At 40.9% G+C, this 27,566-nt stretch overlaps 3 protein-coding genes across 7 annotated transcripts; 1 reads left to right on the top strand and 2 right to left on the bottom strand.

Annotated features, from left to right (window-relative positions):
- Nucleotides 1-685: 685 nt before the first annotated feature.
- LOC135168994 (sialin-like) lies at nt 686-7,714 on the top strand. Of its 3 annotated transcripts, none has more exons than XM_064133658.1 (9): nt 686-939; nt 2,759-2,964; nt 3,158-3,379; nt 3,658-3,742; nt 4,242-4,408; nt 5,010-5,159; nt 5,262-5,394; nt 5,884-6,137; nt 6,390-7,714. In XM_064133658.1, the coding sequence occupies exons 1-9, from the start codon at nt 873-875 to the stop codon at nt 6,681-6,683; spliced, it is 1,578 nt and encodes a 525-aa protein (XP_063989728.1). In that variant the 5' UTR covers nt 686-872; the 3' UTR covers nt 6,684-7,714. The 3 variants fall into 3 exon arrangements, with proteins under 3 accessions (XP_063989728.1, XP_063989727.1, XP_063989729.1); XM_064133657.1 differs by lacking the exon at nt 686-939 and adding an exon at nt 1,542-1,679; XM_064133659.1 differs by lacking the exon at nt 686-939 and adding an exon at nt 1,781-2,534.
- A 931-nt stretch (nt 7,715-8,645) lies between these two features.
- Nucleotides 8,646-11,746, bottom strand: LOC135168993 (uncharacterized). Of its 2 annotated transcripts, none has more exons than XM_064133655.1 (3): nt 11,680-11,746; nt 11,353-11,532; nt 8,646-10,976 (listed from the first exon to the last, which is right to left on the bottom strand). In XM_064133655.1, the coding sequence occupies exons 1-3, from the start codon at nt 11,695-11,697 to the stop codon at nt 9,072-9,074; spliced, it is 2,103 nt and encodes a 700-aa protein (XP_063989725.1). In that variant the 5' UTR covers nt 11,698-11,746; the 3' UTR covers nt 8,646-9,071. The 2 variants fall into 2 exon arrangements, with proteins under 2 accessions (XP_063989725.1, XP_063989726.1); XM_064133656.1 differs by having other exon boundaries at nt 8,646-10,841.
- Nucleotides 11,747-14,481: 2,735 nt separating this feature from the next.
- LOC135169063 (uncharacterized) lies at nt 14,482-22,840 on the bottom strand. Of its 2 annotated transcripts, XM_064133766.1 has the most exons (3): nt 22,731-22,840; nt 15,678-16,803; nt 14,482-15,584 (listed from the first exon to the last, which is right to left on the bottom strand). In XM_064133766.1, exons 1-3 carry the CDS (start codon nt 22,746-22,748, stop codon nt 15,286-15,288), a joined length of 1,443 nt encoding a protein of 480 aa, XP_063989836.1. In that variant the 5' UTR covers nt 22,749-22,840; the 3' UTR covers nt 14,482-15,285. The 2 variants fall into 2 exon arrangements, with proteins under 2 accessions (XP_063989836.1, XP_063989835.1); XM_064133765.1 differs by having other exon boundaries at nt 14,482-16,803.
- Nucleotides 22,841-27,566: the final 4,726 nt, after the last annotated feature.

Raw genomic sequence — 27,566 nt, 5'->3', positions numbered from 1 at the left:
CAAGTACCTCAGGATACCATGTGCAACGCTGTGTGCTGTGTGTTCCTCCTGCTGCACGCAGAGGTCGTCGCATGCAAAGCCCTAACCCGGGGTAAAGACGTTCGGGGTAAAGACGTTAATTACCCTGCCGGTATGAGGGTTCCGCCCTTGGCAGGGGGAGGTCACTACCCGCATTATTTATTTAAAAATAAATGTGGTACTAATTAAAAGCCTGCAAACCTATTACCAACAAAAGAATTAACATAACTATTGAATTTTATATTAAAATTTTTCAATTTTCATTCAAAAAACACTCAAACATAATCACAATCAAAGATAATTCCATTCAATCTTTATTTCACAAAATGAAAATAACATAAAATAACATTGGACATATGTTTAGATTAATTACTTGTGATTATTGAACTGCATTTGAACAAAAAATACTCAAATTTATTAATGGAAAATGGAAATAAAAATCAAACAGTATATCCTGTCTATTCGCCACAAAAATCTCCGCCCCCCTCCCTCCCGTAAACAATTAACATAAATATTCAAAAAATCCCAACAAAATAATGAACAATCAAGTGAGGCGTGAAAAACGCACATTCTCTCAAGGCTATACCCAGTGTCATCGGCACTTATTGTATTAAGACTCGTTAACCAGCGTGTTCATTCACTCCTCTCTATCCTCATCCCATCCGTATGGACCACAGGGTAATCACTGCCCGTTGGGGATCGAAACGGATAGCATTAGAGGTACAACAAGTTGTTACGATTGCCCCAAGTACTAACGTGGCGAATAAGGTCACGCACAAGAAACTATTCAAAATGTGCCGAAAGTACAGGCACATTTACGTTCAGGAGTATTACGAACTGATTTTGTGATAACAATGGCAGCTCTAGTGAGACTCAAACGTGGTAGCGTACAGCTGAGGGCAGCTGCAGCTGAAGTTAGAGGTAAATAAATTAGAATTTAATTTGGGAAATTGGAAAGATTAATGGGAACTGCCTCAACACTCCCCACAAGTTGAGGAAAATTTTTTAAATAAATTTTATAGTTGATAAATAACAACAATAATGCGTTAAGCACCATCATGGTCCTAAGTATTAAATAATTATGATAAATATAATATTTACATGTGCAAAGGGAAAATTAAAGGAAATTTATTTAAGAATATTTGAAATAAATAGAAAAATTTGTCTCAAAATTTTTCAAATAAATTTCTAGATAAAAAATAATGTTAATTTCTTGTTAACAACAATAGTCATTTGTCTCCATTTATTATTATCAAACGTCTCGATCTCTCTCATATTCCCTCATCTCATTAAACCCTCAATGGCTCGATATTTTTCAATTGATTAGTCTCACAAATTAAATGAAAAATGGTCTTTCAAATACAGTAAAATTGATAAACATATTTACTTTACATCATCATCGTCATTATGATCCGTCAGTCGACGGATCCGTCAACCGAACCCCCCAATGTCGTGTAATCAAAGTCTCGGTGATACGCGTGTGTTGGTACAATTCAAATAGAATCATCAGAGCCAACATTTTTGATAAGGAAAAAATAAGGATTGTGTTCATTACTGGTTCTCTCCTCTCCGTGAAATGGCTGATTTTGTTAAGAGAGGTAGTGTACAGCTCGTCAAGAGGAGCAGTGTACAGATAAGACAGGCAGCCAAGGAAGTCCGAGGTTCGTAATAAATATATTGAAACGGATCCCCTCCACCCCCTCTCCCCACAGTGATTGATCGAGTGTCAAAAATTTTATCCATCGACCATCAATTAATTACCCCGACGAGTGAGTCCATCGTCGTTAGTCTCAATGTGTTGACGTTTTTTAAATAACTGAATGTGATGTTAATGTACGAGAAAGACTGAAGTTACTGGGAAAAATCTCTCAGTCAAATGAACTTGAGAGAATAGACGGAATTAACCGTGCGACAAATTGTATTTGTATTTTGAGATAACGTGCGATGGTAGCGTTGAAATTATTCTTCAAATCAAATATTGTTCACATGGCGCCGAATTACGCAAGATTTACTAATGGGAAATTCTGTGCAGTGAAGTGGTGATTTAAATTAAATTGAGAAGAATTTATTTGAAAGGAGGGGAAGAGGAGAGGGGGATGTGAGGAGATTAAAGGGTGGTAGGAGGTGATTTGTTAAGGCGAGAGAAATTGCCCTCATCAGCAGTCTACTAAAAAAATTAATTAATCAACTCAAGTTAATTGAATTAATGAAATTTTTTGTTTATAAATGATTTTGCCTCGAAAATTGCCCCCACCCACGTGAGAAAATTCCTTTTTAATATTTTTAAAAATTATTAGAGTTAAGTACCAGTCTTAAATAAATTGTTAGTGTTGAGAATGATTTGTAATTAACGATTTTCACTCGGAACATCGTCTTCCGGGATTTATTAATGAATTTTACGTTTGAAAAAAATTCGAGTGCAGTCGCCTGCGCTTCCAAATTTGAGGGACAGTTTTGATTTTAAATTTGGAAGGTTTTGGGGATGAGGTTGTAAGGAGGTTGTGACGTCTGTATAGGTGAGTTCAAATAAAAAATACTAATTAGGTGTAGACTAATTATATTTCAAGAAATTAGAAGACTTGATTCGATCAGAAGCTGACACGAAGCTGCCCCTTCGCACTCATCCTTAATCACTCATTCCTTCATTAGAGGTGGGGAGGTTTTTGGGTATCGGGATCACCGCTAAATTCTAATGACAAAATCGATTTTACCCCCCCGGTCGAATAATTATATTTTTCAGCGGCTGTGAGAGCCCGCCACATCGTCGCCGGTCTCGTGGGAGTGGGATTCGCTCTCTGCGGTGCCGTGGAAGTGAGTTCGTCGGTTGCTCTGCTGGCGAATCTTGAAGACAATCATGCGATCATCGATACTTCCTGGCATTGCGACATGCTGGTCAACATCAGCAGTCGAAATCGCACGGAGGACGTGCAGATCATCGCCTTTGAGGTGACAAACAATAAAATCATAAGAAAATCGTGATTTGATGAACCGACGATTTTTCCCGAAATTTCCCAGATTTTTTCAAATCCTTTGACGAATAAAAATAGGAGGGGTCAGTGGAGGGTTTCGATTGATAAACAAATTGAAATAAATGAACAATTTTTGTTCACTCGTATCGAAATGTGTCACTTTGCTGCAGCTCCTGCCAGTCGAGAGGATCGAATCGAACATGCGAGAGGCATTTCTCTGGGGCCAGGTAGCGGGCCCAATTCTGGGGGGCACACTAGTCTGGGGACGTTCCGGGCCCTCGATGGTCTTCTCCAGGGCTGTTCTCAGCGCCTGTCTAGCTTCACTTCTCGTTCCAGCGGCGTGGAAGGGCCCATCACATGTGGCACTTCGATTATTCCAGGGACTGTGCACCGTACGTTAACGAATAATCATAAAAATTAAATTTTCCCTGACTGACCCAACAGACTGTACCATTTATTCCCAGCAAAGCCAGTCAACTCATCTAAATTGAAAATTGAAATCAAATTAATTCAGTTAAGAGTCATTGCATTGGAGTAATTAACGTCGACTGTAATTAATTAATGATTTAACGAATGGAAATGACGTTTCGAAATTCGTCCTGTGAATCTCACATCCGGGAGACATGACGTATCCCGAATACTGTGGTAATATATGTTTACGAATGTCCAGGGTGCGACGATGCCAGCTGCCCACATGTTCGCTATGACCTGGTTCAAAAGTAATCATCGGAGTTGGTATTTTAGTTGTTACGCAGGTAAAAAAATCTCCATATCAACGTATCACCACAAGGTAATGCGATACGATAGCTCCCAAATATGATTCGACCCACAAAAATAATTTTCTATGTCCACTTTCAATTTTCAAATCGATATAGAATAACGAATAACGAAAAATGACTACGATTTTGATAAAAATATTTTTTTAATCATAAGAAAGTGATTAGAAATGATAAAATTAAGAGTTGGGGACGAAAATATTATTAGATTGCTCGGATTTAATTATAATAACATTAATAATAATTTTTAAACAATTTGGTTATCCTCAAAAATATTCAGATCGTTGGAATCGATTTATCGATTATGGAGATCAATAATTAGATCGGCCCTATCAATCACGATGCAACGAAAACAATAAATTAATAATTGGATTGATTCTGTTAGTCACGAGGGCAATGAGGATAATAAATTAATAATTAGGTTGATCCTATTAATTACGGTGGAATGAGAATAATAAATTATCGATAATTTTCACAGCTGTCAGTGTGGGATATTGCCTGACCGGTTGGATAGGCACTGCAGTGGTTCGATCATTCGGAAGGGACTCCCTTTGCTATGGTCTGGTACTCATAGCTCTCTGTTGGTATTTCACCTTTGGCCATTTTGTCAAAGATACACCCAAGTCCTACCAGCATGACACAAACGTGAGTACATCAAACAAATGCTTGGCCAACAGAATCGACTATACTCGTTCGAGCTAAATCGATAGGGAATGCCATTCCCCTTTAGTGAATTCCGATGGAAATTCTTCTGTAATTCCCCGAGTTTTTGAAACGAAAAAACTCGTATCACGTCGTCTCCGTGGAGAGAAATATTCCGTCAAAATGACGGAACCTACTGTTCCCTCAGCGATTACAGAATCGAATGGGAGATTTTACCTGACGGTATCGTCATTTTTTAGAGACGAAAAATATAATTTTCTCAATTAAATATTCTTCTGACAAGAATTTAAAGCAGATTTTGCAATGAAAATTTCGGAATTTGTTTGTCTAAAACAAATAGAATTGACAAAATTATATTTTCATCTCTAACAAAGAAAACATTTGTAACAACAAATAGATAAAATGAACTAAAATATATTTTTCACTCCACCTGACGGCGTCAGACATTAATCGCAAAGTCAGGCTCATGAACTGTGAAGATATCGCGAAATATCCGGGATTTTCGCGGTTGTTAGGATAATAATCGGCTGTAAATCGGCGAGTTAAGGTCTAATGACTGTAGACTCATAGAGACATCTTCTAGGCGGCTGTGATACCATGGGGAAAATTGTTGCGTTCAGTACCAGTCTGGGCGTCAGCAGTCGCTACAATGGGTAATCAGTGGGGTGATGCCACTCTCTCACTGGGTATGACCAAGTATCTCAAGCTCATTTACGGTTTCTCAACTGCAAACGTAAGTCCATTGGCAACAATCACAATGAAGATTTTAATCGTGATAAAAATACGTTTTACTTTCATCCTGATGCGGTAATATTTGACCTTGTGATGTCAATAGGACTCGGTGCTGACTACTCTGCCCCACATTGGACACTTTATGGCTGCTCTCATGTGCGGATTACTGGTTGATCATGTGAGGGAGGCAAAAATAGTCTCCACAACGACTGCGAGGAAATTAGTGGTTTACACTGGTGATTATATTTTATGGTTCATTGATGCGTGAGAATGGGAATTATTGCGCGAACAAATTAAACGTTTTTTTCATTATAGAAATTTTATTCCCGAACAATTGGAAATTTATATTTTTTAATCCGGTTGAAAAGAGAGTTTAACGCATCAAAATTCATTTCCAATTGTTTTTAAATTTTTTTTAAGTTCAATTCCTCCAAAATAAAAACATTTACCCCTTCGCTGGGCGCCGCATGCGCCCCAAAGCTTCCGCACCCCGGTATTTTGGGTGCGACGTTGCCGAACTCACTCCGCACACCCTCCACGCGTTGAGTGATTTTTGACAACAGCGCGCGGAGGACGAGCTCACGCCCGGAATTTTTCCCTCCGCGCTGTTCTCGCTACATCTCCGCCAATTGGGGAGGGACAAAATTTTTTTTTCGTACACTAATTCACGAGAAAGCAACGGACAACGTCATTTTTTTGCTGATCCTGACATTGGCACATTCCAGCGCATTTCATACCGGCGGCTCTTCTATTCGTCGCCGGTTACGCAGGATGTCAGGCGTTGGGTGCGGCCTGGCTGGGAATAGCTGCACTTCTCGTCTCAGGAACAGCTCCAGCTGGGGCCTTAGCCGCAATAGCTGACCTCGCACCCGCTGAATCTCCCGCATGTGCAGCAGCGGCGTGTGCCCTGTGCTCTACACTAGGTGCGGCTGGTCTTCTCGCTGCCAATTATTTCGTCACGCAGGCACTTCACGGATCGGTAATACGCAGGATAATTATTATTTTTTTTCACACGGAACCGACAGCGAGGACTTTAATTTTCTCCCTCGCCATTTTCCCCGAAGAGAAAAATTAGCTAAAATCCTAAATTACCAGAAAAAAAAAATTGTTCGTTTCGAAACTAAAAAGTATAAAAATTATGTTGAAAAGAACTTTTCGCGAGCGATGGAAAATTCAGGGAAAATTGCGATCTGGAACTGAATGATCTTATGAAATCAATAAATCGTCACAGATCGCCGGCTCCTGGCGGCTGGTCTTCGGCGTCGCGTCGCTGGTCCTCCTGATAACCGCCGCTGTCTTCCTCGCCCTCGGCAAGGGCGTCCCCCAGCCCTGGATACCCTCCGTCGCCCGGCCACGCAGTCACGACGTTATTTACGAACAGGACGCCCTTGAACTGGATTACGAAGATGTTGGTGTGCAGACTGAGCCGTACGATCTCTACGACGTGGAGGACATCGACAGTTTGAACGAGGTCCCACGGCCGTCCTTACTCACCTCGAAGCACTCCGTCGAGTCGGCAAACTGAACTGGAGATGTTACCGGGAGTCATTAAAATTTATTATTCATCCTGCGGAAGTGATGGGATGTTACATGGACAGGAACAGGCTCTTCCCACTCGTGAGAAATATATTTATCGTATCGACGCCGAGACGTTCGAAGCAATAACTCCATCAGCGATGTTACGCAAAAGGATTCTCATTCGGCTAAGTAGAGTAGACAGTAATTATGGGACGTTATTTTCCAATCGCCAGTGATTTTTCTCGTGTCCGCGAATTAACGCGAATCTTGTCCCGATTTCACTTTTAAATATTTCTGAACCGAAAAAAAACCGGAAGTAAATGACGCAGAATGTAATTACATCACTAACGAGGTGGCTAATTGGGTTAAGAAAGTCAATAGATTGAAGTGAATTGATAATTTTTTCGAGAGCCGAAGAAAATGGAAAATTCCGAAATATTTTAGGATCTAATCGGTCAAGTCTCGAATTAATTTGCAAACATGACAGTGAGTGGCCCATTTGCCGGAGAATGTCCCACCTGTGTTTTTGTTAATCAATAATTAATCGATCGACACTCAGTGATGGAGTTCTCGGTGATCTACGACTGTTTTATCTCGATCTCGATGGACAAGTGGAATTTTTCAAAGATACGAAGTGATTCACAGCTGCAGAAATTTAAATATAGAACGTTCTTTATGAAGTAAACGGTGTCGTATCTCGATTGAATGATTCTCTATTAACAAAAGCAATGTAACATTCCTCGTGACCGATCTATTTCATTAAACATAGAGTTACATTAGAAAAAAGTAAACTAAATTGAAATTAAATTAAATTAAAATGTCATTTAGTTATTTCGTATTCTTTAAATTAATATGTCTAGGTAAATACATAACGCATAATATGTTAATATTATTATTTTTTATTATTTTAACAAATCGACGAGGTCGAGGTCTCGGACTGATCGAGTTGGCATGGAATGTCCGAGAGGTGTAATTTCTAGGAAATTCCAGAAAATTGTTAAATTGATAATTAAAACCGTCGCTGGTGTATTTCGATTATTATTAATTTTAATTTCGTAAGAACAGGACAGTAACTTCATTTAATTGAAGGAGAAAGCGGTCTCTGCGACATTATTAACACTGTCATTAGCGTCTTTTCCCTCTTCATGTGTGGCATTTCCTTTTTCCTCGATTCATTGTAAATCCACCTGCATTCTGTTCCACCAACAATTGCCTAATATTTACGGTAAAAATAATAAATTGACGTGCTGTGACAAATGTCAGCAGTCAACAAACAAAATCGCTATTTCAGAACCAGGAAAGTTGACTGGAGAATAACAATCACTCACCGTTGATGGAAAAATAGTAAAAATTGCTGTTTAAAATTCTACTCAGCTTTTAACCGCATTTTTAAAGTTGTAATTAACGTCGACAATTCTTTTGAGCTCAGGAAAAAATCATGATAAAATTTATTTCTCATGGAGACTTCGAAAAATGAATTTTATTCAGGTAAATAAATCCCCGAGAGGTGATCGATTTTATTTTTATTATAAATACAGATTGAAACATTTTGAAAAATCGTCAATTTTCCTGTTTTTTATTTCCCTGTGAGGATTCAAATGAAAGTCACTTTCATTATCCTTCGCTCACCGCGATAAAGACCAATTAAGAACTGACAACTCGGGTAATCCACAATGTTCCGTAGGTGGGGCGCGTGAGAAAAGTCATAAAAAAAAGTGCAAAAAAGGAATTGAAACCGGGGAATCACCGATGCGTGGAGCCGACGTGCGCCCCGATCCCATGAGCGACGATGTTGTCTCATTTTTTTTATTACATTTCGTCTGTTGTTGCCCACCACCGACGCTAAGTACAACGACTTGTACCGAGTGTTGCAACCACTCATTACTAATTATGTACAACCTATCTTATTATTCCATTCGGATATCCAATGGAGTGTATCACGGTAAATTAATGTGAGAACTCGTCGGTATGTGTTCCATCATCGCTTTATTCGTCTCATTCTTCATTACATTATCGCACTAGTTCCATAAAAATAAAAGTCGAAATAAAAATATATTTACAGTTACATTTTGTCGTTGCAAATTTTTTTTCGGCAAGGTCGATGACGATTCCCACGATTGACTCGTCGGAGGGAGTGGTGCGTCATCTGGTGAATGAATGAACCTTGAATAAATCAACATAACCTATAAATACTTGTGATCAAGGAGAATGACGAATGAGTAATTCCCCCACGTGAAAATTCCCTCGGCTCTGTATTTCTCCCACCGATTTTTCCCATCGGCTTAATTGAAACACTTGTTTTCACTCTTATTTATATGTTCCGGTCTGATCAAGATGGAGTATCACTTCCGTAACGGAAGTTGTGATCTACTATTTCAATAATAAACTTTCAGTTTTACATTTTTTTTCTCAAGTCTTTGTCAACGTCATCGGAAATTATTTGGACACTTCTCACAGGGCCAGACTTCTTGTAGGGGGTGGAGGGGGATGGGGTGGTTGAGCTGGACATCATGGAGATGGGTCGATCGTTGTGGATGGCCAGTTGGAGCATCCGGAGGAGGAGAGCCTCGCGAATCGGCGCCGGGAGGATTTCCTCGCCGTCGTTTTCCGACTCATCCGCCATCTCTTGGTTATAGAACTTCTGTCTGTAGACGCGTTTCATGTATCGCGGGTCCTGGTAGTCGTCGGGGTACCTGGCGGTCTGGTAGAGTCCTGGCTCGACCGCCGGGAGGGGCCGGGGGAGGAGGGGGCGCAGGGGAGGGCGATCACCGTATCGGTTTGGGGGTATGTGAGGCTCATACACGAGGGACTGACGTCCGGGAATCGGGTAGGCGGTCTGGTAGGTGGGGTAGGGGGTCTGGTCGTACAGGGCGTCCTCCAGGTAGGTCCTGGGGTAGGTCAGCGCTTGCGGGCCGTACTGACTGATCAGGAGGCGCCTCAGGAGGATTTGGAAGTCTCGTCTGCTGAGCGGAGGCGGCAGGGGATTGGGCGCCTCCGGGGGAAGTGCGATGTTCCGGTAATTAAAGTCATATTCCCGGTCGTCAATGGGACGGGGGAGAGGTCGCGGTCGCTCGGGATCGTAGGGCAATGGTCGTCCGTATGGTCTCGGTCGGATGTAAGCTCTTGGTGGGTCTGGCTCAGGGATCGGGGTCTCGGTGAGGTACTGAACGTTGGCGTCCGTCGTTGTTGGGTAGAGTGGAGCCCTTGGCTGAGGTCTGTACAGAATTCGCCCAACGGGTCCGGCCCTGTAGCCGTCTTCCTCGATGTTCTGCGGCATCAGGAGTCCAGACGAAATATCCCGAAGAAGATGTTCAGGCGGCTGACGGACGAAGACAGACTCCGTCGTCTGGCGGACGTAATCCCGGTCGGCGACTCGTGTTGACGGACGGAAGACCATGGGCGGGGTTGACTCACGCTCCTCGCGTTCTTCTACTGCTTTGGTTGGGGGTTCGTAACTTCGGGTGGTCTCGTACTTGGAATTATCGAAACGAGCCGGCCCGACGTTCTCCTGCGCTGGAGGCGTCACCTGGTACAGCTTCGGCCGATCGGAACGCAAACGGTGGAGGATGCGAGGCGGACTGCTGGTGGTGAACAAGGGCCTGGTCGTTGAGAGGGCACCGCCGTAGACGTCAGAATGCTCGTCGGTCGCTTCGTGGACTTCTTGGACTTCGGGTTTTGTCGTGTCTTCTTGCAGCTGACGTCTCAGGGCGTTTCCGCTGCTCGCCCGGGGCTCCTCCTCCTTCTCTTCGAACTCCTCCGTTATCGGTCGCAGATTGTGATCGATCGGACGCTTCGCGAAGAGGATCCGACGGTAGGCGGATTTCTCGTCGGTACCGGGACGATTGATCTGGGAGTCTTCCGCGGAATCTTCCTCGACGGACACCGCTGGCGGTCTTTGCTGACCGTTGATGAAGTATCGCGGACGACTCTTCAGGCTTTTGTAGTGTCCGTATGTTGTTCGTGGCGGCTCCGTCGTACTTGTTGTCGTGCTAGATGTCGTTGTTGTCTTGCGACCTCGGGGAATCGTTTGCACCACCGACACGGGCTTTACCGTGGGGGAGGATGACGAGGATGACTCGGTCGATGTCGCGTAAACTACTGTCGGCTTTCTCGTGTTTGAACTGCGGTTTGATCGGGGAATACTCTGGACTACGGAGACTTGTTCCTGCAATGGTGATAGCGTCGTTGCTTTAAAGCCCGTCCCATTTGACGAAGAGTAGGTGACCCGCTTTATTTCGCCGTTAGCGTCGACGAAACCGAAGGTACCTTTGACGTTGCCAAGCACGTCGCGGGTCTCGACCTGACAAATTTTGGGGTTCTGATTTGGTCTTTCAGGGAGAGATATTTTTTGGAAAAATTCTAGCGCTGGTGAGGAAAAGAGGTACAAATAGCATTAGGATTTTTCACTTCCGGTGAGTTGTAATTTTTCCCACCAGTCGCACTAGAATTTTTCCAGAATTCTGAATTAATTTTGGATCAATTCAGAATGTGCGGATTGATTAAGGTGATTTTTTCCAATTTCTGGATATTTTAATGGAATAATTGAACTGACAATTTCTTTCTCCCCCTTAATAAATCACTTACTACCCCCAGCACTTTGCAAAAATGCAAAATAAAAGATAATCAATATTTTGTGTATAAAAATAATAATTTCTCCTCAAGTTTAGGAAACCAACCTTGAAAGATCCATCACCAGCCTCGTACCCAAAAGTATAAGATCCGTCGTCATTGACCTTGCGAATTTGCTTGAGAATAGCAACTTGCTCAGTCTGAGTTGACTCGCTGGTCTGCTGATCTGTCACGTTGAGACAGCCCGCTGTCACCAGGCAGAACACTGCCATCAGCCATGGCGTCATCTTGAAACAGAAATTTAAAAAAACGAATCATCCGGTGATTCTCAAAATTCACAGAATGATTAACTGGGCCAGCGCGCACTGTCACAGAACAGGAGTTGTACGGAAAACTGTTAATGAACGAAATAATGAGAGTTGCTCTTCAGGTACCTTACAACTGGAAACCATGTTACCCGCACATGCGGTGAATGTTGACAATACCGCGTGGGGTGTCAGTCCTCGGTTATATATAGAGTGACACAATAGGTAATACATCCCCTTCCATTTTCTCCAGCCACAGCTCCCGCTCCTTTTTTCTATTCACTCGCATTTGCATCTCCTGATGCCTGAAGAGAGACCTTGATATGTGGCCATTCAAAATACCCAGTCAATTGGCGAGATTAATAATCTGCCTAATGAGATAACTTTTATTTCTCGGGAGTAATTAATTAAAAAAATGTATTGAGTCGCGTCAAATTTTTTTATCACGCGTCGCATGAGGAAATGTTCGCACATCCCCATTAAAAAAGGGTTCGATCCATGAGATAATGAATAAATATTCGATAACTGCAAATGAAAAATAAATTAAATAACTCGTGATATTTTTTTATTCGCAAAAAAATCTTTTTTTCACGTCGTTACATTTTTTTTTTTGCTAAAAAAATGTATTTCAAGACAAATTACCGACATGTGGGCCTATTTTGAAAAATGATCTGGATACTTTTCAAGAAGAGAGTGACGAACATGTCAACTGGAGAAAAAAAAAACTTGTTAAAAAAAGAATTATGCGAATGGGACATTAGGATCCGCGGGGGACAAGTGAAAGCCACGTGGGAGACTAAAACGACCGCCCGGGAGACGTAAGAAACAGTGGATGTACTGTAAAATGTGTAACAATAGTTCCCATAGTGTGCAACACGTCTTATTGTGGATTTGCAAACAGTCTAACAGGGGGAGGAGCTCCCTAAGGGATCCACAGTCTCACATATACCCAGGACAATTATTACATCACGCAATTTCCTCCGAGTTTCGCATTCGTTATCTGCTGTCGTCGATAAATTATTTTTTCCATCTCAATCGATATTTCCACTTCCGGATTTTTGCAGGAGAACCCACCTAATTACTCTTCAATACCTCCATTTATTAGTATTCCCACGAAGGAATTATTTTATTGCATTTATTATTCGCTAATTTTTTTTCTTCGCACGGTCACGTCTCGCCCACGTGCGATATTAATTGTAATCAGAGGTCGAGGCGGTTGGATCGAGGGGTTCGAGATGTGATGCATGTCAGGTGTGTGGAATACGACACGTAAAATGACCAACATTCTTCTCATTCATGGGAACCGCAAACCAATTGTTCGTTACTTCTCCTCTTCTCCCCTTCCCCTCTCTGCCAGTTGCTCTCGATGTTCTTGAGCTAAAAAAATTGCGACTATTGTTAGCATCTCTCCCACCCGCAGCGTGTGCCACTCGTGTTTCTTTCTGATTAATTATGTTTTTTTTTTTCATTGAATTGGAGAAATTATGAAAAATTCAGGGGATTGGGAAATTTGTAATAACATTTACCTGGTGTTGACACACTCCATTGAGTATTGCAGGTGAGGTTGTTATTTATTTTTTAATTGTCATGTGGTAGTTTTATCATTAAGACATTCCGGAAATGAGGTGAGGCGCTCATTATGTCGTTTTCTTGCATTTTTAGATTTGCAAAATTGAAGTAATGATGTGTTTGTCGTGGGGTCTTGATCGGATTCAGAAGATCTCTGAGAATTTTTTGTCGAAGGATAATTGGGGATGGAAAAATAAAGATTTGAACAATTAAATACAATTGAATGAGTTAATTAAATAATTGATTGAGTGATTGAATTAGTCGATTTGATGCCTCAATTGTATGAGATAATTTAAAGTCCAAAAAATTCGAGGCTCAACAAATTAACGGTTTTCAAACAACAATTGTCGTTTAAAGATCTTAAAAATAACAACAACCGAATAATCTACAGGATAATCACTATTTATCATCTCAAAAAATCTTGTTTTATCGAATAACAGTAATCGAATGGAACTCCACCTCACGTGCAGTGGATATGAAAATCTAGAAGTCTGACCGAATCCGTTCCTTTTCCACTTTCTCTCATCAACCATTTTCGAGTGAAGATAAACGTTTTTTTCCGCGCACCGGAAGTCGATGATATGACTTCGATCATGCAGCACTTGCACTATTTCCCAGATCAATCACCGGATGCGCCGGAGTTCACATGTTTTCAAATGTACGTCAGTTGCGTCAACCGACTGGTTCTCCAGTATTAAAAATCTTCGCGAGAAGTTCTACAACAATTAGTATTCAAAACAGTGATTCGAATGTATATGCATCGTTTTTACTTTCGTCTACTCTCACCCGCGGCCCCGCGAGTGATAAATTATCGTACCCAGGATTTTGCAACTTTCGAGAGAGAAGTTGGATGTCACGAAAAACAGATTTAAAATCTTCGACGATTTTTCCTTTGGAATGGAAATTTCTCCATTAAAACATAATTTTCCAATTTCTTGTCGAATTGCTATTTTGTTAACAACATCGACTATACCCTTGTAAAACGTAATAACCCCCTCATATCCACAGATATTTACCCGACGCTGGAATGTGCACTTTCCATTTTATTACATTTCTCTTTCAACTTCCGGACGGGAAATGGATCTGTCAGGGGCAGTGAGATATGACTGGAAATAATTCAAATCTTGATAACTCATTAATGAATTTAAATTTAAAAAAGACAAAATACTTTGTCAACATAAATGGCATCACCGCCATTTTACCCCTCCAGTGATAAACTTGTCAATGTCCCAGGGCGTCCCAGATATCCCCACTTACCCCTCCGCCCCCCCGAAATCCACATATCCTAAACCATTAATTACCCCATAAATAAATAAATACCCCGCCATAATCAACGCCAACAACAACGAATAAATCATTCACTCGCTATTAATTTTTCAATATTTTATTATTCAACGAAATACTTCAGGGAAATAATAATTAAGGAGAATAAAACATTTTATTTCTTCACTGGTCACACATACGAGGGATACAAAATGGAACGAGGATGGGGCATCACCATTGATTAATTTATTCTATTAAAAAAAACAGGAGGTGAGGAGTAAATCTAACAATTAATTAATGATAAAATAAAATATGTACAAATAAATTGTCGACATTATTGCTGGGTCTGCCCGACGGATACGTCGACGCAATCACAAATCCGTCCCCTGAAATAATCTCCAAAATTATTTCAATAATAATAATACAGATAATAATAAAATAATAATGAGAGCGCAACTACATAATATTTTGGCAACTGGTACTTGCGGAACGAGTATTCAACGACGTAATTCACCGATTTCTCAATATTTATTATTTCATCATTCGATGGATCCTCAACGAACAAAAAAACTCACCAAAACGATTGAAACTAACTTGCAAAAGACGCATAAATGACGGCCAGACAACAACATGATAATTTTATATAAATGCCCGCGCAAAAAGGCTGACAATTAGATTAATTAACCGGTCAATTATCATCCCGACGTCTACGGTAAATCAGAAATGATCAGAAACCGGTAAATTGCCAAAAATTCCCATCACTCTGGGCTACCAGTACCACTCACATGGCAACTGCCCCCAGAACATCAACCTGACCTAGTCCCCCGGATTCCCTAGAGCGACTTGTCCCACGCTGACCCATCACCATCATCAACATCAACCGACAGATTCCAAGGCAATGAATTAAAATCCAGCAGTGCTACCACGAAGGAACTGATCGATTTGTCCAGCGGACAGTGACTGACTGGCGCCTCTGGTCTGGGGTGCAAGAGCGTAGTAATACTGTTGCTGATCTCTCTGGGGCTGGGGCGACGGCTGCTGCTGGCGGCGTTGCTGTTGTGCGTAGAGCTGCTGCGACTGCAACAGCTGCTCGGACTGCTGCTGCCTGTAAATAGACTCCTGTGGCTGAGCTGGCCGGTTGGCTGGGGCTCTGGAGGCCTGCTGAATCGGCTGAAGCTGCTGGAGACCCAACAGGGACTGGGCTGATTGTGCAACATAAGGTTGAAGCTTATGATTCAAACGAAAATCGCCGGTTGTCTGTGGAAGACTCTGATACAGTTGTGTGTTGTACTGACCACTACTGGGATCGTAGACCAGCTCTGATTGGTAAATCGGCCCCTTGGAGGGAGCCGGACGGCTCTTCACGGGAACTGTGTTGACGTAGCGCTCGAGTTCGGCGGCAAAATTCAGGTGAATGTCGTTGGGAGAGACTCGGGGAACGGCAGTGGTGCTCCTCTGGGTGGCGTAGACCACTCCGGGTCGCTCCGTGGTGCTAGCGGAGACGTACTGTGCTGCCACCTGCTGGACGTGCGGTCTGGGAGTGATGGCGACGGAGTGGGGTCGCTCTCGTGGAATCGCCCGGGGGGTTGAGCTACTCTCGAGGGCTTGGTAGGACGGAGTTGGGTGGAAACGAGAGGGTGTTGGACTCGCCAGACTCTGGTATCTGGGAGCTGGTGTGGAGTGGTAGGGGGTGGCCGCAGTTGTCTGGGTGGTCGCCGCGGCTGGTGTCACGGAGTACAGGGATTCACCCTGAATCGGGCTCACCTGGAGGTAATTAGGACGAGGACGACTGCGGAAGGTCGTTGGTCGGATGAGGACCTTGGGCTCCTCCTCCTCCAGCTCTTGACTGGCGTCGTCGTCCTGGAGGGCGTACTCTGTCTGGAAAATGGTGGTGGGAGCCCGGGCGGTGGTGGTTCTGGGGTAGTTGGGGACCGGACGGGGGCGGACTGAGGGGTAATTCGCTGGTCCTGGGAGATCCTCGTCCTCGGGTTTTCGCGGCAAGTCGTCGTCGTCCTCCTCTTTCGGGGCGTTTGGATCACAGGGATTCCCCGAGACGTAGGTGAACTCTCGCTTGTTGCCGTCGGGGTCGACGTAACCGTATTTACCCCGCACGACGCAGTCGGTTCCTCGGGTCTCCTCCTTGAAGGAGCCGTCGGCTGCCTCGTAGCCGAAGGTGAATGAACCGTCGTCATTGACTTTGTTGTAATTCCGGATTGTCTGGACTGGGGGGGCTTTCGAGGGGTTGAGGGTGTCCTTGGAACGGGCCGAGGGGAGGGCGCGCGTTCTCGGCTGATAGATCTCCGGACTCGGGGCGTATTCCTCCTCTGCCTGGGTGTCATCGTCCTCGTAGTACACCTGGGGCTCCGTCACTCGCGGACGAATCTCCACTCGTCTCGCTGTGCTCAGCCCCAACAGGCACGCCTGCAACACGAATCATAAGTGGGGTTAGTTTTGGCGGGAAACGTAGGAATATTTGAATTTTCATAATGGACCGATTAAGATATTTGAAAAAATCGTTGAATTATCGTTCCGAATCCCTTTCTGGTAGTTCAGAAAAGTCTTTGGAAGACAATTTGGGTTTTGAAACTCTGAAAAAAATATATCGGCGGGATAATCTGTCGTGAATTCGTCCGAAAACTTCTGCAAGACATTTCAAAGACATTTTTCCAGGCGGGTAATCAACAAAGGAAGCTAAGAGTGATCTTTAACAAGGTGTTACTTCACAGATTTGCCAATGCAGCAACATACACACTGGAAAATAAAACATGACACAGACACGGTGCGCCCTGTACCGTGAGAACCAAATGTATCGCAACTGCTTCAGATGAGCGTGAAGACATATTTACTATTTTACATTATTTGTCGGTCTGTTTAACATTGCTAATCAGGAAAAATCAAGTGGTTGTGTAAATAATTGGTGAGTCAATCGCATTGACTGATGCCTCTTGGCGCTCGATAACCGGTTGACCGTTTGTTTAACGTCTATATGGAACACCTAGGAAGTACAACTAGGAAGAAAGTATGTAAAGTTAAGTGTCTCGAGTGGCAAGTGAAAATGAGAGCGAGGAAAAAGTACCGGTTGCGCCTGGCATCACTCAATCAACATATTCATAAGTATTTTAATCGCCGGCAAGTCAATTATAAAAATTACGTCGTTACGATTTTTTCCGTCGGCAGAAAAAACGAGGGGAAAATTTCTGTCGTTGAAAATTGTCTTCTGCCGATTTTTTTGGGTCATTCAGCAGGTCGTCGGGATTATCGTCGACGGATTTTCCTGAATCTTTCTGGAAAATGTTCCGAAGACGGATTTTTTCCTCGACTCTTCGAATTTATGGAAATTCATGCGGAGTTTATTTGAACTTCCGGGGGAGAATAGTTGTAACTATGAAATTGTGAGAACACACGGCATTTGTGTAACATTACGTAACAAACAGTTGATTTTATATATGTGACCCGAATCCAGGGCGAGGCCCGGCTGTGGTGCGACCCAGCGTGAGATTTAGATTGAGACCGTCGTAACTCGCGCCCGCTCTCCTTGAACCGCAGTCTGGCGAAAAGGTAATGCCTCAACCACGCCCCTATTAAGCGTCCCTTTTAAGTACCTGAGTGAAAGAAAGTTGATAAAAATTACCGCACCGTCAGCGCTCAACCCTCCGATGAAATTCCTGAATAATCGCGTCGGGTCAAACGTTAAATTTATTTGTGAATGTTAAATGTCCTTGAGACGAGGTGTTACGTCAGTGCAGCCCTTCCTCCAGGAATTAAACCGGTTTGGGAGGTCGGCGTTACCACAGAATGCATTGAATTGTAATTTCTCGGGTGAATTGTTGTCTTTTCACTTTTTCTCCGATGAATAATAGAAACGGAGGAAGAAAAATTCATAGATTTTCCCATTAGTTTTATGAATAATATATCAAGTCCTTTGTCTTTCGCTTTTTGCGTAGCTGGTGAAAGCCACCGGAAGCACAACGACATCAGATTAATTCACCTCATAATTATGGAGGGAAAATGGTCTTCAATGGTCGAGAAAATTCCCAAGGTCATTGATAACAATCACACCCACGGATTTAATGAGTGAATAATGGACAAGTGTGAATAGCAACTAATTTAATTTTCATGTCTTTCAAAATTCATTATTCCGTATCCCTGGAATTGTTCTCCAGAAGGAAATGAAATTCAACAGAAAGGAAATACCAGTTGGTTGCAAATCCAACGAATGGGATCTTGTGTGGAGCTAATGACTTGGGGATATCTCGGGTGACTTGGGTAGAGGAAAATCGTGACGTTCAATCGAGCACTGTAATCACTACGGGCATGCCAGTCACACAGATGTATGGAGTGGGTGGGGGGGGAGGGGGATTTTTTTGTGTGCACACACGAGGCGCCGTTTGGGTTTCGCTCGATGCCAGGGCACCACGCCTTTACTGGCCGAGTTTCCAAGTCGTTCCGGGACTTTCCAGAGAAAGGGAAGGCAAGTACCCACTGTCGGCCGATACAAAATGCGCGTGCCACGATTTATTGAGAGATTGAATTACGAATAAAATTGAATTACAGTCGGTGAATTATTTATTCATTTCGATCTTTTTTATATCATTTTTTTAAATTTTTTTCATCCGATTATTTTATTCGTAAACAGGAATACTTGCGATTATTTATTTATTCGATGGTCAGGACTTTAGGATACGGTAATTCTTTTTTTTAGGCTGCAGGGGGGTTCACCCCCCCCCCCGTGTATTTACCCCGCGTGGAAAAATCGGTCTTTGGGATATTTTCCAAAGATTATTGATTTTTTAGTCGATTTTCGGAGGTAGATGAAGTAATCGAGAAATGCAATAAATAAATAAATTGCTAGCGTTCGTGTGATAGATTATTTAGAGGCGGAACATTTCCGTAATTCCAAGGACGGAAAAAAATGAAAGTGAAACCCCCAAGAGGCCACAATCGCCAGGAGTAGCTTGTAGACCCGAGCAATCTATATACGACGATGAAACGACCATTGACGCGTGCCTTTACCATCGCAATAGGAGTTGTGATGCGTGGGAAGAATAGAAATTTTCGCCCGCGTACGAGAAAACTGCCACCACAGAAAGCAGGGTCATTGGACTCTGCAATGAGTCAATCATACCCAGGTACATGCCCTGTTGAGTTTTCCTTATTTCATTCGCAATTAGCCTTCACTTCCACATTTATCAATTTCCATTTCAGCTGCTGATTTACCATCACCGTTCTCTTTCTCTTCATTAATGCAATTAGAATGGATTATACAATCTGGCATTCCTCTAAGTCAGGCATTCCGGTTTTTCCAGTCCGATTCAGTTGATGACAAACATCAACTGGTGATATTTACGGTGAATAGAAAATTGTTTCGTTGGAAAAATGCGGAAAGTGTTGCCACGTGTTTACTACCGCATGCGATCCCAGTCTGGAGGCTGTTGAGGACTGGGGGTTTGATCGTAGGGTTGAGAAACCGGATGAGTGAAGGAGTGAAAATTATGTTTTGGGTTGATGAATCAATTGGTGGTGAGGGGTTGATTGACAATGATTTTGTGATGCAACGGAGCGAGGGGAAATATTTTTATTGTTAATATTGTTCAAGAACAATTTAATTAAATAATTAATTGTTGAGGTGAGCTTTTAAGGAAGTCAGGCTCATCTTTTTTTATGAACAACTATTTATTTTTTTTTTAAAACACTATCCACTTGATGTGAATCGAAGTGGAAACACGATTCAAGTTCAAGTGCGAGTGATTGATATAAGAAAGCTGTCCAAACCCGTTTATTTTGTATAGATAGTGTTTATTAAATTAAATAAACAATTCTCGTGGGCGTTGAGAACTCGAAAATCGAAGAAAAAAAATATGGAGATCGAAAAAGACGTTGGGAAGTCAATTTTGTCAGAGTCTTTGGCTTTTCGAATCCTCGAACGACAATTTTGGGTCAAATATTTTCCAAAGATATTTTTTGAAGACCTTGAAACGGAAAAAAATGTCTTCTGAAGATCTGAAAAATCTGGGCCTCGTAAGGAATTAGTTTGTGCAGAAGAACTAATTTTTAGGCGACAGAACTCGCCAATTTAATTGTTGAAAAATCTGTTTAATTCGGGGAGGAATGCACTTTAGTTGAAGGGACGCTTAGAAAGATGGCGCTGAAGCCGATGGAGCCGACAAGTTGATGACTCTGAACTGGGTTTACGATGATACTTCGGAGAATACGATGAAGGTGAGGGCACCTTTGACGCACTGGGTACATGAGATAGAGGAAGAGGCGGATTAATTAACCCACCGCGGATCGTATCCACTTCCAGGGGTTCAAGTGTCTGTCAGGTGGCGTTGCGTAATGAGATTCACTGGGTCTATACATTTTTTTTTTAATGGAAAGTGACCCCCGAGTGAGACATTCCCGATAAAATGTCAGTACCACCATCTGATTTTGTGATTTTCCCTCAAAATGTGAATTTGACCCTCACCAATGTTTTGATCACGACCGCCTGACCTTCATAATCAGACGAAATCAATCTTCTCGATAAAAAATATCGTTACTTTCGACTAATCAGTTTCAATACAAAATTCTTCAGTGAGAATTGTGAAACTATTCGAGGAGTCGAAGAATATTTTTTTCTCATTGTTGGGATTGATGAATATGTTTAGATTTCGTCAGCCTAAATTAACTCCAATGAGCAAATCGATAATTCGAGATTTTTGGTATAAAAAGTCAATTATTTTTTTTCTTGGACGTATTAAAATGTTGCGAAATTTTCTGATAAAAAATTATTGACGATTTACCTACGATATTAATCGAATTTTAAGGAGGGTAATTATATTCCAACGTTTGTGACTGCGAGAGAGTCGTATCGCACCTAAGGAGGACAGCAAAATTGTTATTACGACTTTTTTATACAGCGAGTCAAGTGTTACAATAAATATATCAACAAAAAATGCGGTATCTCTCTTAGATTCGGAGATATTCTTGAAAAAGGTCGTTCCAAAATGGAAAAAATTCCTTGGAAAACCCTATTGTCAATTAAACCCACCCAAAACTCCGTCTAATTACCCACCCACTTCAATAAAAAAAATTCAGACGACCCATTCGTCCCACATAATATAAAAATTCAGGGAAAACATTAAGTTTTTGTTGAAGCACCTCAGCTCTTTGTTTGGCACAGTTTTTGGTTTTACGATTACGTTTAACGAGTAAACTTGCTTAAGAAGAGAGGCCCTGACTCTCTCGTATAATTTGCCGAGTTGTAAATCAGCAAGATGTAATAATTTGAAATTTTTAAGTGCCCCCTCCCCCTCCTAATCCTCACATTCCGAGTATGAAAGTAGAGTAACAAGAAAATCCCGCGATTAAGACGTAATCAATGGTAATTTAAATAATTATTTCCACCCATTGCATGACTGCTAATCAACGAATAATTTTTGTCATCGACAATTGGGCACACGCCACCGGGAAAAAAAATAATCAGTGAAAGCCAATCAATTGATCGATCTCGCGAAAAATCCAACGGATTATTTTCGATTGCGAATAAGTATAAAAGACTCCTCTGTCTTAAGCTTTGTCATGCGTTCCCATTAGGCTCGCTTTCGCAATTCATTTAATGCTCAAGATTTCACCGTCATTGATCAAACGAGGGGCACGAAAAACTGCCTATCGATGTCACTGATAGATTATGAAAATTACTAAATGTCACGATACCGTCAGAAGAGGTTTAAAAAAATTATTCTCTGACTGTCTATGACTTTCCATTCGCATCCGATGGCAGTGACTTTCCAGAAGTTTCTAGACGAATGAACATTACGTGTGTTACATATTCTATTGTACTGCCAAATTCATTGACACTTTCTTTTTTTATTCGGAAAGAACAACATCTTCGGGCGTCAGCCACTCGTACCCCGGGGTCCGACTGTTTTGAAACGAGTGATGAAATTTCGGATGTGACGGAAATATTAATGACCGCTCCATATTATTTTTCAAGGGGTTTGTGCTTTCACCGTCTGCCAACGGATTTAACGAACGTTCTTCGGAATTGCCGGACAATTTAACAATAAAAGTTTATGCCGGAGAAAATTAAATAATTTCTAATTTTTTGTTGTGTTTCTTCTCGAGTTTTTAGAACTGGGTTTACAGTCTTCGCGGGAAATCATCGAGGAGTCGATCGTCAGCGGTGACGATCGGGGAGAAAATTGAAGAAAATATGTCAGACGATTTTTAAATGAATAAAAAAATTATAAACATTTTTACGGAAGAGGAAAGTGGTTTTTGATTTGAAAAAAAATTATAAAATTAAATGAGGCGGGGAAAATTCACGGGTTAGTAAAATTGTAAAAAAAATATCACTATGGACGTACCAAAATAATAAACCTCATGTTGCGCGCAATTAAAAATATTGAAAACTTGTTTAGAATTCACCAGTATCTCTTTCGATTTCACTGAGTGGAGTGCAGCGAGATAGTTGGCATCACGTTGCTTTATAACCTACACCGGACAGTTTGAAGCCGGTGAGAGTGGGGAAGAATGGGAGACAGCCACCTGGATGACGGCGTAGGGGGCCCCCTTGGCTACCTAGACAAACCGTAAACCAAAACCGTGAGCTCAATTGAGATTGCCGAGTTAATGAACACAGCCAATTGCCAAATCGAAGAATAACACGAATTAACGAAATATATTTTTAACCATTGCCCATTGACACGCACCGTCCCATGAAATCTAGTCCCATGAAATGATTATCGTTGGGAAAAATTGGGGGAGGGGAGAGAACAACGGTCTCAGGGTGTATGGTACATGAACGAAGGCGGATGTTGGGACAGAAATCAATCCCGAAGCGTGAGAATGATACGTAGGCGGTTTTCAAAGGGCCCCGAATAACTAATTGTTGTGGAAAAATTAAAATTGTCGGACAATTGGTCACTAGACCTGTCCCGGTTGTCGAACGATTTTTTTTATTATTTTATTTGACATATTAAATTGTTTATTGTGCTCGTCGTAAATAATTTTTTAAGGACTAATTATTCGTTTAATTTTGATTTTTATTTTAATTTCATTTCGTTCATATTTTGTTTTTATTTAATTTTCATTCTATTTTTAATTTGTCAAGAATTATTTCGCGAATGTGTCGAGTAATGAATAATGAATCAATCTTCTCATCATTAATGGCCTAATTAACGTCTCCTCCAATAGTCGTTGATTTTATTTGTTATATGGAACTGTTCATTGCACCAATCACCGACTATTTGCATATAATTTTTTTTGGACAAATGATTCTTTGCATTTTGGTTTTATTTAATTTTTATTCTATTTTTAATTCAATTTCATCTTCAATTTGTTGAAAATTATGTCGTGAATGTGTCGAGTAATGAGCGGCGAATTAATATTCTCATCGATAATGGCCTAATTAACGTCTGATCCAATAGTCATTGTTTTTAAACGACTGAGTCCTTGAAAAAAAGAGAAATTGATGGATTATTCCTTGATGAAGAAAGTATGAAACATTTGTATCTGATGAACGAGGTAAATAAAGGTTTTTGCCCGATTGGAATTGAAAAGTGAAAGAGAAAAAGTCAAAAAGATAAGGATCTCCGTCTTTTCCCTAATGGTACGTGGTCGAATGGAAAGGGAGAGAAATGGTCACAATTTCGAAATTAATGACTACACATTGAATTTTTGAATGATCTGATAGACTTTCAGTTTTGAATGAGCGTTGAATGAAACTTTGTTATTATGATCGAGCGTGGAAAAATCGACGGTAAAGGGTAACACTTTCGCTGGAGAATTGTATCGTATTTCTATTGGAATTCTATCGGAAGTTTTGTTTATTTTTTCTCACTCGATATTTTTACAAATATTAAACGTAATAAAAATTTTTTTTTAATTTTTTCTTTGATACAAATCAGTCAAGTTGAAATTAATAACTCAATCTTCACTGAGTATCATCGAACAAATACTGTTTGTGGATTAAATTTAATGGCGGGTGAATTATGCGAATAATTGTCGGGTGAAATTTTGAGAGTCGAGTGTGTGAGATCGTTTCGAGTGAGAAATGGCCAGAACCGCGGAGTCATTGGGAGACTCAGTCCAACACTCGGATTTTCTATTCCAGTGTAATTGATTGTAATATGAGAAGTGAATTTTACCTCTTGATGATGTACGGTGACCCAGTATTGAGTGCGACTCGCCGAAGTGAAAACTTGGGAGTCACTTTCCTCAAGAAAAAGCATTTTTCGCACGTGCATTAATTATTCATTTATATTATTAAATTAACGAAATTAATCCGCTTAAAACATCGCTTTTTCCAGACCCCACAACGTGCACAAATTTATTAATTAAGACTTCAATTAAATACTCAAAACAATCGACCCTTTCCACTCCAATAATCAGTTTTCATTCCGCGCAAGTGATTTATCATTTCAATAAAAAAAAAAAAACAACGTAATCATTTTTAAATTATTTATTAAAATATATAACATATTATATGTGATGTGTAATCCCTATTTAATATAATTCATAAACATTTGTCCACGTTATTTGTCAGTCGAAATATCAACCAAGTGATGAGTAATGACGTGCGTTCATCCACTGACCCCTGAAGATGCGTAGTAGCGCCCCGTGCCTGGTCAGACATATTTTCCCACTTTCAAACCATAAAAAAAATCCCTCCCCCCGCGAAAAAAAATCCCTCCCCCCTGAAAAAATAATTGCCCCCCTAATTACTGAAAAAAAATTCCCAACATCGGCATTTTGCATACGACCATTGGGCATATCCTGGCATTCCTCCGGAAGTCTCCTATTCCAACGGGTTTTTAGTGGCTCTCGCAGTGGTGGCCGTTACCGCAGTCAAGATCAGTGCGTTTCAACCGTGAATATGTACTCACTATCAACCACTCCCCAATTGAAACGTGCCGGACAACGCGATGTAACGCACGAAGGGGAAAGTTATTTTCACGAAACCTTCTATCCTCGAACTTGTTATACACCTCTCGCATATACATGTATATATTTTTTTCACTGCTCTTGTTTTACGTAATTACTCGACGGTCATGACTAAACGCACCGCGAGCCCCTTGAGGAAGACGTGTTACTCGGGGGCTTAAATGAAAGAGAGTTTTAGGTCGAAATCATTATCCTGGATTGAGTGCAATTATTTCGGTTATAACTCCGGGGTAGGAGAGTCATTGAATTTGTGATTAATTCCGCTTGATAAATTATGACGGATTTTATATTGCTGGGTCGAGGTTGCGGGAGAGTTTATGGGGGAGTGCTGGGAATTTTTATTGCACCATTTGTTTAAAAAAAATATTCCATGTGAACCGGTGAAAAATTCTCCCAGTAAATTTCATTTATTTCCTCTAATAATTACCAGAAACTAATTAATTTTTATGAATATTCATTATTTATTGCATTGAATCCACAAATTAAATCATTTATTCGTATTTATTATTTTTTTATATTTTTTATTTTAGTCTGATAGGGTATGAAGCAGTTAATTAATTAATAATCAAAAATATTATACATAAAAAATGATTTAGCATATGATAAATATTATATACAATATTATTGTATTATGTATTCATCGATACGTATTGACAAATATTTTTTAGGTCGAAATAAAATAAAATAAAAATCACATCCGCAAAATCAACAAAGAACGCCCGCGGCTCGATTCCTATTCCAACTTGAACTTTTTTCTTCGTTTTCGAAAATGAAAGTGCAGCGGTATTCTTTGCATACTCTGTAACAAGGTCAAATCCATGAGGTAATACCCCGTTGGGGGCACAGGGGCCCATTATGACACGCCCGTCTGGGATCCCCCTCGATACACCTCTGGCATATGTTTACACTCATTGCGATTATAATTCGTTGCATCGTTATTCTGCATATTTTCACGTGACCCACGTGTTAAAATCAATTGCCGCCTGTCGAGCCAACACTCGATGCCCAAACGCTCACCGAATAGCAATCTCCTGGGATGAAAATTAGGCCAAATCAGCGGGTAAGTGAGAATGACTTTTTTATTTTTTGAATTTTAATGACAACTGGCGAAGGTTTTAATTTTCTCAGCTGTTTAATTAACCCCCCTTGGGGAACAACCCGTCTTGGCCCTCAGCAAAACAAAAAGATACTATCGAGGTCGTCTAATCATTACGAAATATCGTTTATTACGTGGGAATTGTATACGATATTTTTGTTGGTCTTTATTGTTAAATGCTGGAGCAGAATTTCAGTTGCGTCAGATTGCCGAAAACAAAGAACGATAATTTTAATTAGAGGGGTGGGGGTGGAGGGAGGGGTCTGCATAATTATGTAGATTGATAAATTGAAAAATCGCGCGATGAGATAAAAAAACAAAAATGATTTATTGGTTTTTTATAAAAGTGAAGACCTGAGAATTTTATTGATTTGTATGATTTTTTTTGTATCGTGCGAAGATGAAGAAATTATTGATTATTATTAGACAACATTCGATATATCGAATTTATTTTGTACAGAATAAAAAAATTGGAACATTAAATACGTTTTGCTGGGTGTTATTTACGATTGTATAAACGTAATTTATATTTAAGATCAGTACAATGTCCGCTTTTTTTTTCATCGTAAAAATCGGAATGTCGACTTCAAAAAGATATTTTACGGTCAAAATAGAAACATTTTACGTTTCACTCGGCGCATTTTACGCTTAAGAAATCGTAAATTACGATCTTAATAGAAACGTATAACAAAAAAAAAATTTTACAGTATAAATAACTTTTTCTTTCTTTGTCGTTAATTACGGATAAGTAAACGTAGAGTGCAAAAAAAAATTGTGGTAATTTCGGACTACGAAATTGCAAATAACGGACATATAATCGTAATTTGCGACAATTTTGAAGGTAATTTTCACTTCAGCTTCAAGCGTAACAGACGGACCGTAATTTACACCGGCAAAAATTATTTAAAAAAAAAATTATGAAATGAGAAAAATCTGTTGCATAATTATATCTATTTTCCACGGGCCCAAAGTTATCCATCTTCTGTTGGCACATGAGGTCACACTGGGCATCGGCGCCTCAAAGTCCCACTGAATACGTCTCCCTCCTCTCCCCCTCCCTCCCCCTCCCAAGAGGTCAGCAGACCCCCTGGTGCATGAGAACCCCCTTCGATATTTTTTAATTTCAGAAGTTCAAATAGACATGCAAATTTTCTGGCCCCAT

This window comes from Diachasmimorpha longicaudata, chromosome 14, assembly GCF_034640455.1.
Source record: "Diachasmimorpha longicaudata isolate KC_UGA_2023 chromosome 14, iyDiaLong2, whole genome shotgun sequence".
Lineage (NCBI taxonomy): Eukaryota > Metazoa > Arthropoda > Insecta > Hymenoptera > Braconidae > Diachasmimorpha > Diachasmimorpha longicaudata.
This window is presented reverse-complemented; position numbering and strand designations above follow the sequence as displayed.